Genomic DNA, 12384 nt, shown 5'->3' on the forward strand with positions numbered 1-12384 from the left:
CAACTGTGGAAAAGCCTAAAAAACCCGCTGCTCTCCCATACTCTAGACACAAATATTAAAAATAAAATTTAAAAACAGCACCCAAGGCGGAAGAGCGAGCGGAGGAGGGGCGTGCGGGGATGCGCTGCTACTAGAGAGGCGCGGTAGGAGCCGGCCGAGCTCGTCGGGTGTTTACGGCGGGGCCGGCGGAGCCGCAGCGCCGGGAGCGCTGCCCGTGCCCTGCCCGCTGCCCGTGCCCGCTGCCCACAGCCACAATGTCAAGAGGAGACCCGTGTATGTAAGCGCCGGCACGGCCGGAGCGGGGCCCGCAGGCGGGCAGGGGCGCCCGGAGATGCCGCGGCTGTGTGTCCCTCCCCGGGGCTGTGTGTCCCTCCCTGGCCGTGTGTCCCCCCCGTCCGTGTGTCCCTGCGGCTGAGAGTCCCTCCGGCTGTTTGTCCCCCGGCTGTGTGTCCCCCCGTGGCGGGCAGAGGGCCCCGGGGTTCGGGAGCGGCCGCGCCGGGGGAAGCGGCGGGCGGGTGCGAAAGGCGGAGGCGCAGCCGCTCCGGGAGGTTCGCGGCCGGGTTGAGCCGTGGTGGTGGCCCGAGATGGGACAGAGCTGGGGAGTAAATGTGTTGATGGGGGATGGAGGCGTTTTCTGAGCCTGGGCAGGGAGGATGGTGAGGGGAGCAGGGTCTGAGTGAGAGTGAGATGGAAACAAGAAAGTTGTGTCTCTTTTTTAAGGCGCTGAGATTGCTGCCTGCAAACTTAACTAGAGCATGGGGGTCTCCGTTGCTTAGAATCCGGGAGTTGTTTGCCTGAGAGGTTGTCAGGATCAGCATTTATCAGTAGAAAGCAAGGACTAATGGCATATTCCCAGCCATCCCTTGCTCAGCTCTCCTCGAGTCTAAAACCTCTGAGTCAGGGCTTTGGACGGTGATGACAGAGGATGCTCGGAGAAGAGGAATGCTCAGAGCAGAGAATGCTCCTCACCTCGGAGCTGTAGCACTCAGCATCACAGCTCTGTTCCCACAGGAAGAGCAAGCTCGGTTTTGCTTGCACTTTCCAGAAACACTGCAGTCCATTAATTCAGATCTCCTTGAGGGGCCACTCTGCTGCCTCCCAAAAGCAAATGGTGCTTTTACCTCTTCACAGAGAGCAGCAGGCACACTTTCACCCTTGGGATTGGTGGACAGTCAGGTGTCAGTGTCTCCCCACACTTAGCAGGGTGAGGACCACCTGACCTTGGCCAAGCCTTCCTTTTGCTGTATTTGCCAGGTGCATCTTGGCTGAAGGCACAGATGTGATGCTGCAGGCTGCTGAGGGAGCAGGCTCTGCCCAAACCACAGGCATCAGGAGAGGGGGAAGCTGTCCTTGAGGCCTGGGCGAACTCTCCGCCTCTGTCTCTTTCACCCCTTCCATCCAGCAGCAGGACAATGAAGTCGTACCAGAAGCTGACAGCAGCCCAGCCAGCAGCATGCCGGCTGGAAGAGGAGGGGGCTGCCCCGGTGCCCTCCGGCCACGGGAAGCTGGCCCCGTGGTGGGTGGGCAGTGGGCTGCTGGTGGCCGCTGTTCTGCTGAGCACCATCACCGTCTGGGTGCTGCGGCAAGTGTCGGGGGGCTGGCTGGGACCCACGGCACCCCCAAAATGCCTGGTGGTCCCCGAGAGCCGTCGCTTTGACTGCTACCCGGAGCGGCGCGTGGTGGTGACCCAGGAGCTCTGCGAAAGCCGAGGCTGCTGCTTCATCCAGAGTCCCCCGCTGGCAGAGGGCAAGCAGGGGGTGCCCTGGTGCTTCTATCCCCCTGACTTCCCCAGCTACACCCTGGAGAGCCTCAACCAGACAGCGCTGGGCATGGTGGGGCTGCTGGTGCGGAGGGAGAAGGCCTATTACCCCCGGGACATCCAGAAGCTGAGGCTGGATGTGGAATTTGAGACGGACACACGGCTGCACATCAAGGTGAGCTTCCTGCTAGCTGCCCTCAAGGGCCTGTGACTGTGCTCCTGACCCTTGCACCTGCCATCCTGTAGGGGACCATCCCTTGCTTGGATCAAGTCTGGAATCTGCTGTGCTCCAGGCATGGCTGTGTGGGGCCAGTGAGCATCTCCAGCACTTTACCCTCTCGCTTTGCTGGTCTTTAAAGCCCTTTTTCTCCCTTTTGCAGATAACAGATGCAGCCAACCCACGCTATGAGGTGCCCCTTGATGTTCCCCGGGTGATGAAGAGAGCAGAAAACCCCATCTATAGTCTGAACTTCTCCTGGGACCCCTTTGGGGTGGTGCTGCAGCGCAAGGCAACAGGGACAGTGCTGTAAGAACCCACCTCATGCTCACGCTGTGCCAGTGGAGAGAAGCTTTTCCCATCCTAGGCAGGATCCAGCATGCTTCCCCGAGGTTTTCCGTTAGGAAAGCCCATGCTGTGAGATCTCCAAACTCTTTGTCTTGTATCTTTTGAGCGGTGCTGACATGGGGATGTGGCAGCAGGTGGCTTCCTGGCCTCAGGGGCTGGCCATGTGCTTGCCTTGGCCATGGCAGACCTGTGTGGGATCAGCATCTCTCCAAAAACTTCCCAGTGCTCTGATTCCTCCCAGGTTGCTACAGAAGCCAAACATTGTGTAGTTCCCAGCACATCACCAATAAATGATCTGGTGGCTCAGGAAAAATGTCAGAGAAGAGTTGTGGCTTTGCCCTCTCCCTGCTTTTGGGTTTCCCTGGCTGTCCAAACTATAGGTACACCCACAGCTCCAGGCTTTTTGTGGAAAAGGACTGTGGGTGACTTTGCTGTACATCTTCTGTCACCTCCACAGCTTTGCCCACACTCGGTGGTAAGCACCACCAGCTGGACAATGTCTGGTCAGGGTGTGTTTTGGGATCCCATCCTTCCCTCCTCTTTCCCATTTGCTGGTGGCTGTGGTCCATTCTGTGCTTGGGAGCTGTTTATCAGTGACAGAAGGCTGAGAAACTCCATTGCCATATCACCTCAGTGGTTAAAATTAACCTGGGTGGAAACTTCTGGTGTCAAAGGGAAGGCTGTGCTGTGCTGGCTTGGGCTTTGCCTTGTGTCCAGCCAGACCTGAATTTGCTCCTGGGCTGCTGGATGCAGGGTGGGATGTGCTGTTAGACTGCCCCTTGAGATGCTTTGAGAGGGAAGAGATCAATTATTGATGAGCAAATGGATCCTAATTCATCCCAGAACCCTCTCTTGACCCTCTCTCTTTCTTGGTGTCACCCTGGCAGGCTAAACACCACCGTGGCCCCCCTGATCTTTGCTGACCAGTTTCTCCAGATATCCACATCACTGCCATCCAGGTTTCTCTATGGGCTGGGGGAGCACCGTGACAGCCTCCTGCACAGCCTGGACTGGAACACCCTCACACTGTGGGCCCGCGACGTCTCTCCCACGGTACATCTGCCCTGTCCCCGAGGGGTGCAGGGGGTGAGGGCAGGAGTGCCACTCTCCTGTGCCTGGGAAAGCGTGGCAGGGGTGGGCAGCACCACTGGGAGAGGCTGATGAGCAGGTATGTGCCAGGGAGGATTTCAGAGCAATTGCAAAATGCTCTTGGCACTCCAAGGGCGCTGGGTGTTTCCGCTCCACCCTGCTCCTCGTGCAATGTGTTGTGGTGAGGCAGGAGGCTTCCCCCTCACCCAGCCCAGCTCAGTAGCAGCCCCTGAGCTGGAGGAAGAAGCAGCCTCCCATGGCCTTAAGTTCCAAACCTATCCTCATTCCTTGCCTTATGCTCCAGAGGAGTGACAGATGCCTGGTGAGGTGGTGGCAGCATATACAGCTCAGGGTCATTTATTCCCTTTCAGTGACATGGGCCTCTCCTGCTTTGCCCTCTTTGTTGTCTTACTGGGCACCTTTCCTTGCAGGAATCATTCAACCTGTATGGTGCCCACCCCTTCTACCTGCTGATGGAGGAGGGTGGAAACGCTCACGGTGTTTTCCTGCTCAACAGCAACGCCATGGGTAGGTGTCCAGGGGACCCCAGGCCAGCTTGTCCATGGTGGAGGAGTGGCAGATTGGGACAGATGGGAGCTGCTGGAGTGGGCAGTTTGGGACGTTGGGGTGAGGGGAAGGCATGAAAAGGAAAGATGTGGTTTGATGGCTCCGTTATTGAGAGCAGCCATCTGTTTCCTGGCTACGGCGAGGCTCTTTAGCAACTGCCGAGCAGTTTAACCACACGCCCAGCTGCCATCAGCAAGGCAGGTCCCCTGCATGCAGCTCCATGCCCATTGCCCTGCTCCAGCACTGGGCACGGCTGGGGCACTGCCAGGGGTGCCATCTGTCACCCTCACTGTTCCCAGCTGTGCTGCCAGCTGTGGCCATGGGATCTGCCCCTGTGTGCCAGCTGATAACGCAGCAGCTCCTGCCCTGCCAGGGGCAGAACCAGGACCACCCGTCCCTCCCTGCAGCTGCCTCTTGCAGCCAGCTGGGATGATGCTGCTCACCCCAGGGCTCTGGCAGCTCCAGCTGTGCTCTGCTCTGTGGCTGTGATGCTGCTGAGCAGGAGCTCCTGTGAGATGCAGCCACCTGAGCTGAGGTTAAAAGGCTGCTCCATGTGAGGAGCCCTTCCCAGGAAAGGCCTGGCTCCCATGTGCTTGCTTGTAAAAGCAGCCCTCAATTCACTTAGGAGGGGATTTCAGGGGAGGACATGAAGGAAAGCACTGCACTGAAGTGCTTAGTCTTGGTCCAGAAGCTGGCACAGATTTGAGATTAAAGAGCAGATTTTCAAGATAGCATAAACCCATGATCTCTCTGGGCTGTGATGATTTAAGCTTCCAGACACCCATTTAGCATCTGCTGAGTGTAAGACAGGGATTTCTGTGTTCCCCCCTGAGCGTTGCCTGTGGTGCTGCCTGGGCCCCATCATAGGGGCTAAAGTCTGGGGGCTGCTCCCCAGTTGTCACTACCTTTTTCTCTTCTCTTTCCCTTTCTAACTTGCCATTCAAAGAGGTGGCTCTGCAGCCTGCTCCAGGCCTGACCTGGAGGACCATTGGAGGGGTGCTGGATTTTTACATCTTCCTGGGGCCCGATCCCAGCATGGTCATCCAACAGTACCAGCAGGTGATAGGTAAGTGCCCACACCCCAACACAGCTCTCTAAAGGCATCTCCTTCATGCCCACATCACTGTCTCACCCCAGCTTCACCACCATCCCCAACCTTCTCAGCTGGAGAGGGATCAGCATCCCCCAGCCATCCCATCCCCAGCCCTTCCAGCACACTGTGGTCAGTGGTCACCTTTTATCCTCCCTCTCCCCTTACCTTCCCATCCTTTTGAGATGCTGCTGTCATCTTGGGAATCCCCATCCATGCTCCCATTCTCCCACTGCAGGGTTCCCAGCCATGCCCCCCATGTGGGCTCTTGGCTTCCACCTCTGCCGCTGGGGCTACGGATCCAGCAACGGGACCTGGCAGACTGTGAGAGCCATGAGGAACTACCAGATCCCCCAGGTAACCCCAGCCTGTGGGGCAGGGAGTGCCCCACCACCCATTCCTGAGCCCCACCACCCATTCCTGAGCCCCACCACCCATTCCTGAGCCCCATCACCCATTCCTGAGCCCCGTCACCCATTCCTGAGCCCCGTCACCCATTCCTGAGCCCCGTCACCCATTCCTGAGCCCCATCACCCATTCCAGAGTCCCATCACCCATTCCTGAGCCCCATCACCCATTCCAGAGCCCCATCACCCATTCCTGAGCCCCATAACCCATTCCAGAGTCTCCATCACCCATTTCTGAGCCCCATCACCAATTCCTGAGCCCCATCACCCATTCCTGAGCCCCATCACCCATTCCTGAGCCCCATCACCCATTCCAGAGTCCCATCACCCATTCCTGAGCCCCATCACCCATTCCAGAGCCCCATCACCCATTCCTGAGCCCCATAACCCATTCCAGAGTCTCCATCACCCATTTCTGAGCCCCATCACCAATTCCTGAGCCCCATCACCCATTCCTGAGCCCCATCACCCGTTCCAGAGCCCCATCACCCATTCCTGAGCCCCATCACCCATTCCTGAGCCTCTTTCCTGCAGGATGGGCAGTGGAATGACATCGATTACATGGATGGCTACCGGGACTTCACCTTGGATTCCCAGAAGTTTTCCTCCCTGCCCTCCCTGGTGGAAGACCTCCACAAACATGGGCAGCACTACGTTATGATCTTGGTATTCCCCCTCCTCTCCCACTGTGCTGTCTTTGCTGCAGGGATGTCAGACAAGGGCATAAGGGATGCTCCTGGTCCCAGCTGGTCGTTCCTGGCTCTGGGGATTTTTGTAGGAGGTCAATTCCCAGTTCTGGTCAGGCCCTGTAAACTGTGACTGGAAATCCCCCTAATGCAGGGACCTTGGAGACACAGCCAGGTTCTTGTGTTGTGGTCCTGTGGGTCCAAGGATGGCCCTGACCCCTGGGAGAGAAGGAATGGAGGAACTGTGGGTCAGGCAGTTTAACTTGTGGGTGCTCAGCTCAGGTGCTCTCACATCCCCACAAGTGCTGGGATCTTGTGACCTGGCTGTAATGTCCCTTCTTCCCTCTGCAAGGAGTGGGGGCATGGGTTCTGCTTGCTGGAGGCAGTGGGGACCAGCAGGTCCTTGCAGGGGGAAGCTGGATTTCCTCCTCAATGAACTCTCTGTAGTAGCCCTGTCCGTGACCTGACATTTCTTGCATAAGAACAAGAGTTCTTGTATTTGTTTCCCCCTCCCCAAAACACCATAACAGGTCCTGGGGACTTGCAGAAGTGGCATTTTAGAAAGCATGCCTGGAAGTGTTGAACACAAGTTTCTCTTCCCCTTGGGGGGGAAACAGCTGCCGTGTGTGGGCTCTGGCTGACCCTGCCTGGGTTCTCCTCTGTGAATCACACTGGTCTGGCCAGGGGAAGGAGCCATGGGCTGCCTGAAATGTCACTAACCCTCTGCTCCATCCCCAGGATCCTGGCATCAGCAGCACCAGCCCCAATGGCTCCTACTGGCCTTTTGATGAAGGCTTGAGACGGGGCTTGTTCCTCAACACCAGCCAGGGGCAGCCACTCATCGGGCAGGTGAGGAGCTCTGGGGGAAATCCCAGCCCAGGGGATTTCAGCACAACAGAGGGAAAGCCAAGTGGCCAAGGGACTTCTCTGGGATAATTGCCAGAGCCTGGCTCAGTCCTTGTCCCCTCCTGGTGTCTTCACCAGCCCAGGGACCAGCCCTTGCTCAGCAGAGGAGCCTGTGGAAGTCATATGAGCTTACCAGAGTCAGCAGTGCTGCCTCAGGCTGATCATCTGATTTCTCTCCCTTCCTGTTTCTGGGGTGAGGGGAGGTTGTCTGTGATGAGCAGTGTGCCTCGAGACCTGCTCTGCAGCTCTTCCCTCCCACTTTGACCCCTCTGGCTGTTTTCTCCCACCTGCTCTCTCTTGCTCTCTCCAAGGAGGGAGCTTTCAATGTAGCCTGAAAACATGGGGGAAAATGAATTGGCTAAAATTCCTGGAGTGAGGCAAAGCACAGAGAAATCATGGCTTTTCCCTGACATGTTCTTGGTGAGGTGGTAACAGGCCTTGTGCAAGTGAGGGCAGAACAGCTCCATCAGCTGCCCACAGCCTGTGGGGACTCCTCAGCACTTGGTACTCCTGGTACCATGGAGTAGAAGGGATGCTCTGTGTTTGTGTAGCACCCAAGACTCAAAGCTTTGGCTGGGTTTATCTTCTCTCATTTCCTGTTTCACCCCCAGCTGAAATCCCTGGCGTGCTGTGGTACCCTGTTCCTCATGGTGGCTCCCCACAAATCACCTGCTCGCTGAACCCATGGATTTGTGGTGTCTCCACAGGTCTGGCCTGGTTTCACTGCCTTTGCAGACTTCTCCAACCCAGACACACACCAGTGGTGGCTGGAGAACCTGCAGCACTTCCATGCCCTCGTGCCCTTTGATGGCCTCTGGATCGTAAGTCCCTCCTTGCCCGTGGGTTGCTCCGTGCCAGCAGCTCAGCTCATGCCTGATGTGTGTCCTGGCAGGACTGTCCCTCAAATGCAGCTTTTCCAGGTCTATTACTAATCCCAAAACCACACACCTGAAATTGCAGCACAATTTTCTTTGCTTAGGACATGAATGAGCCATCCAACTTCATGGATGGGTCTGAACATGGGTGCCCCCCAGGAGAGTTGGACAACCCACCCTACACTCCAGGTGAGGAGGGAGATGAGATGCAAAGCTGTGCTCATAGGTACTGTGTGCTTTGAGATGGCTGCCAACTGAGTGTGGTGGAGGAAAACCATTTCTAAGAGACATTTATGAGTGCCTCCATCCCTTCCTTCATGTGCCAGAATCCATGTCTAAGCCATGCACACTTGTTAGGCCACATCAGGGTGCAGGATGGGGCTGTTTGCATGATATTTTGGCACTGGTTGGCAATGACAGCTGGCTGTGGGAGGGCTGACCCAGAGCCAGCAAGTGTGGGGGTCCATATCCCCTGCACCCCAGCTGGGTCCAACTGGGCTCTGTGTCCTGGCAGCCGTGCTGGGCGATTCCCTCTCTGCAAAGACGGTGTGTGCCTCAGCAAAGCAGAAAGTCTCCGTGCACTACAACCTCCACAACCTCTATGGGCTGATGGAAGCCAAAGCCACAGCAAGGTACCTGAGCATCCTTCTTCCTGGCAGCCTGGGCATGGGCTGGGACAAAATTCTTTTCGGAGCTGAGCAGGAAAAGGATGGGGATTTGAGTGTGATCTGAAGTGGAGGAGCTCTGGCTGTTCACTGCTTCTGGGATGGGAATAACCCAGGAGAAGAGAAGAGCTGACACTGCTCTGGGAGGAATGGGTGAATGAGGCTGGTCCTGCTGGAAGCCTTTTCCAGACTGCTCAGACTGACTCTCTACCCCTCTGCCAGCAGGCTGGAATTTCCCTCAGCTGTTGTGGGACAAGGCAAACCCTGATGGGCTGCTCTTACCCTCTGCCCCCAGCTCTGCCGTTGTTTTCCAGTGCCTTGATCCAGCTCCGGGGGAAGCGCCCCTTCCTCATCTCCCGCTCCACCTTCCCCAGCCAGGGCCGCTACTCGGGGCACTGGCTGGGTGACAACCGCAGCCAGTGGAAGGACATGCGTTACTCCATCCCAGGTGGGTGCCACAGAGCCCCTAACAGCACTCTCCTTGTTTGAGGTGTCTCTGAAACTGTGCCCTGCTGACTGTCCCTGCCCCCAGGGCTGCTGAGCTTCAGCCTCTTTGGCATCCCTCTGGTCGGGGCGGACATCTGCGGCTTCTCGGGCAGCACCTCTGAGGAGCTGTGCACACGCTGGATGCAGCTCGGCGCCTTCTACCCCTTCTCCCGCAACCACAACACCCAGAACGAGAAGGTGCAGGGCAGTGGGAGGCATCCTAGGGCTGGGTTGTGGGATGGGGGATGCAGGATGTGGGGTGTGGGATGGGGGATGCAGGATGTGGGGTGTGGAACTGGGGATGCAGGATATGGGGTGTGGGATGGGGGATGCAGGATATGGGATGTGGGATGGGGGATGCAGGATATGGGGTGTGGGATGGGGGATGCAGGATATGGGATATGGAATGGGGTTGCAGGATAGGGGATGTGGGATGGGGGATGCAGGAGGTAGGATGTGGGATGCAGGATATGGGATGTGGGATGGGGGATGTAGGATATGGCATATGGAACTGGGGATGCAGGATATGGGATGTGGAATGGGGGATACAGGAGGTGGAATGTGGAATGGGGGCATTGGATGTGGAATGGCAGAGGCAGGATATAGGATGTGGGATGCAGGATATGGGATGTGGGATGCAGGATATGGAGTGTGGGATGGGGGATGCAAGAGGTGGGATGTGGAATAGGAGATGCAGGATATGCGATGGGGTGTGCAGGATATGGGATGTGGAATTGGGTATGCAGGATGTAGAATTGGGGATGCAGGAGGTGGGATGTGGGATGGGGGATGCAGGAGGTGGGATGTGGGATGCTGGATATGGGATGTGGAATGCAGATATGGGATGTGGAATGGGGGATGCAGGATATGGGATGGGGATGGGGGATGCAGGATATGGTGTCGGGGGTGGGACAGCTGCTGACTGCCCGTGTCTCCCCCAGGCCCAGGACCCAACAGCATTCAGCCCCGCAGCCAGGACAGCCATGAAGGACGTGCTGCTGACCCGCTACTCCCTCCTGCCCTTCCTCTACACCCTTTTCCACCGTGCCCACCTGCAGGGGGACACCGTGGCCCGACCCTTGTTCTTTGAGTAAGGCCGTCCCCACTGGGAGTGGGGAGATGCTGGGCTGAACCAGGGAAATCACACAGCATCTCCATCCTGCTGCAGGTTCCCTCAGGATAAGGCCACGTGGGAGCTGGACAGGCAGTTCCTGTGGGGCCAGAGCCTGCTGGTAACCCCAGTGCTGGAGCCTGGGGTGGACTCAGTCACAGGTTATGTCCCCCAAGGCACGTGGTACGACTTCTACACGGTGAGGAGCATCACAGCATTTGCCAGGGGCTGGGTGATCCCTGCTTGACCCTCTTGAGTCAAACTGTGGGTGGGAAGCCCTGGCTGAGCCCTACTGGAGGGAGGGTTGGGGATGGCTGCCCTGCAGACCCCTGCCTGAGCCCTGATCCCTCACACCCCTGTCTCTCGCTCCCTGCCCAGGGCTCCTCAGTGAACAGCAGTGGGGAGATGTTGAAGATGTCAGCCCCTCTGGAGCACCTCAACCTGCACATCCGAGAAGGTTCCATCCTGCCCACCCAGGTGAGTGCCCACCCATCACCTTCCTGGGTGCTGTCCACGGAGTGTGTGTCCCCCAGCACCTCAACTCTTGCACCCAGTGCTCATGGCCCTACAGCACCCGTGTCTTTGAACCCAGAAACCAGGAACCACCACAGAGGCCACCCGAGGGAACCCCCTGCGTCTCATCGTGGCCTTGTCCTCGCATGCCACTGCCTGGGGTGACCTTTTCTGGGATGATGGCGAGAGCCTGGACACCTTTGAGAAGGGCAACTACTCCTACGTGGTGTTCAATGTCACACAGGTGGGATGTGGTGGGGAGGGCAGGAGTGGGAGGTCCCATGGTACCTGGTGACCTTGAGCTCATGCTGTCCCCTCCTACAGAACATCTTCACCTCCACCGTCCTCCATGCCAGCACCGAGGCCACCAAGGTCACCGTTGGCACACTGAGCATCTTTGGGGTGCAGAAGCCGCCCAGCAAGGTCCTCCTGAATGGCCAGGAGAAGCCCTTTTCCTACCTGGACAACCAGGTATGGCCCCATTTCAAAGTGCCCTTTGCTGGGTGGGGGTCCCTATCCTGAGGGTCTCCACCCGTCCTCTTCCAGGGTCACAGTGGGACCAACGAGGGGGTGAGGACTCTCTGTGGCTCTCCTGCCATGCCAGGCCTTAGGGGAAAGCATCCTCCACTTCCCTCCTGTCAAGGCTGTACCCCAAAATGTCTCCTTTCCCCCCACAGGTTCTCAACGTGAGTGACCTTGGCATGAGCCTCAGCCAGGGCTTCTCCCTGCAGTGGCTGTGACAGGGGGCTGTGGGGTCACCCCCAGGACACCCTGCTGGGAGATGCTCAGTGCTCCAGTCCCTGAAACCAGGATGCTGCCATGGAGTGGGCTCTGGGGACTGTCACCTGCTGCTGCTCCCCCCCTCCAGCACAGCTGGGGACAGGGGGCATGGGATGGGGGCTTGGCTGCTGGGTGCCCCCTGCATGGTCCTGGGTGGGTGCCGTGGGTGGAGGTGTGGGTACCTGCTGTCCCCAGTGCAATAAAGGCATGTGGAGAACTTGTCCTGGGAGCATGATGTGGGGACAGAAGGGGTAGCATGGGGGAGAGAGCAACTAAAACAGTTGCTGCTGTTTTAGTTCTTGACCTTGGTTCTCCTGACTCCATCACCCTGGTTTCAGCTGCTCAATTTTAGCCCCAGTCCTCAATTCCAGCCCCACATTCCACCCCTCCAACTTCAGCCACTACTTCCAGCTCCCCAATTTCAGCCCCTGACTCCAGCATCCAATCCCACCTCCTTGATTCCCCTGTTTGATCCCAGATCCCCCAATCACAGAATCATTTAAGCTGGAAAAGATCTCCAAGATCAAGTCCAGCCGTGGACTAATCACTTTTTCATACCCCATGGCACCGAGTGCCACGTCCAGTCATTTCTTGAGCACCTCCAGAGGCGGTGACTCCATCACCACCCTGGGCAGCCTGTTCCAAAATGTAATCCCACTTTTTGTGAAGAAACCCCTCCTGATGCCTGACTTAACACCCCCTGGTGCTGCCTGACACTATGTCCTCTTGCCCTGCTGCTAGCGGCGTGGGAGAAGAGACGGATCAAGCGCCAAAGAATACATTTTTTAAGAAGATGTTTACATTTTATACAACTCGCAGCCTCTCTGATCTCGGGCTGCCCCCGATCCCCGGCGCTGCAGTTCCCCTCCCGCCCGCCAGACGGCG

General features: G+C 57.6%; 1 protein-coding gene across 2 annotated transcripts; it reads left to right on the forward strand.

Moving 5' to 3' along the window:
* The first annotated feature begins 245 nt into the window (after positions 1 to 245).
* LOC132080955 (lysosomal alpha-glucosidase-like) lies at positions 246 to 11705 on the forward strand. Of its 2 annotated transcripts, none has more exons than XM_059484381.1 (20): positions 246 to 273; positions 1403 to 1934; positions 2140 to 2285; positions 3212 to 3377; positions 3845 to 3941; positions 4927 to 5046; positions 5309 to 5427; positions 6012 to 6143; positions 6902 to 7012; positions 7777 to 7890; positions 8049 to 8133; positions 8459 to 8576; positions 8924 to 9057; positions 9142 to 9293; positions 10037 to 10185; positions 10264 to 10405; positions 10585 to 10683; positions 10799 to 10963; positions 11044 to 11190; positions 11397 to 11705. In XM_059484381.1, exons 2-20 carry the CDS (start codon positions 1413 to 1415, stop codon positions 11457 to 11459), a joined length of 2781 nt encoding a protein of 926 aa, XP_059340364.1. In that variant the 5' UTR covers positions 246 to 273; positions 1403 to 1412; the 3' UTR covers positions 11460 to 11705. The 2 variants fall into 2 exon arrangements, with proteins under 2 accessions (XP_059340364.1, XP_059340363.1); XM_059484380.1 differs by having other exon boundaries at positions 264 to 277; positions 1255 to 1934.
* Positions 11706 to 12384: the final 679 nt, after the last annotated feature.

The sequence above is a fragment of the Ammospiza nelsoni genome, chromosome 17, assembly GCF_027579445.1.
Source record: "Ammospiza nelsoni isolate bAmmNel1 chromosome 17, bAmmNel1.pri, whole genome shotgun sequence".
In the NCBI taxonomy this organism is placed as follows: domain Eukaryota; kingdom Metazoa; phylum Chordata; class Aves; order Passeriformes; family Passerellidae; genus Ammospiza; species Ammospiza nelsoni.

Excerpts from the sequence above, each read along its gene's own strand:
- LOC132080955 (XM_059484381.1), top strand. The coding sequence starts at position 1,413 with ATGAAGTCGTACCAGAAGCTGACAGCAGCCCAGCCAGCAGCATGCCGG. Across the intron at positions 1,935-2,139 it reads ACACACGGCTGCACATCAAG|ATAACAGATGCAGCCAACCC; the intron begins GTGAGCTTCCTG and ends TCCCTTTTGCAG. Across the intron at positions 3,378-3,844 it reads CCCGCGACGTCTCTCCCACG|GAATCATTCAACCTGTATGG; the intron begins GTACATCTGCCC and ends CTTTCCTTGCAG.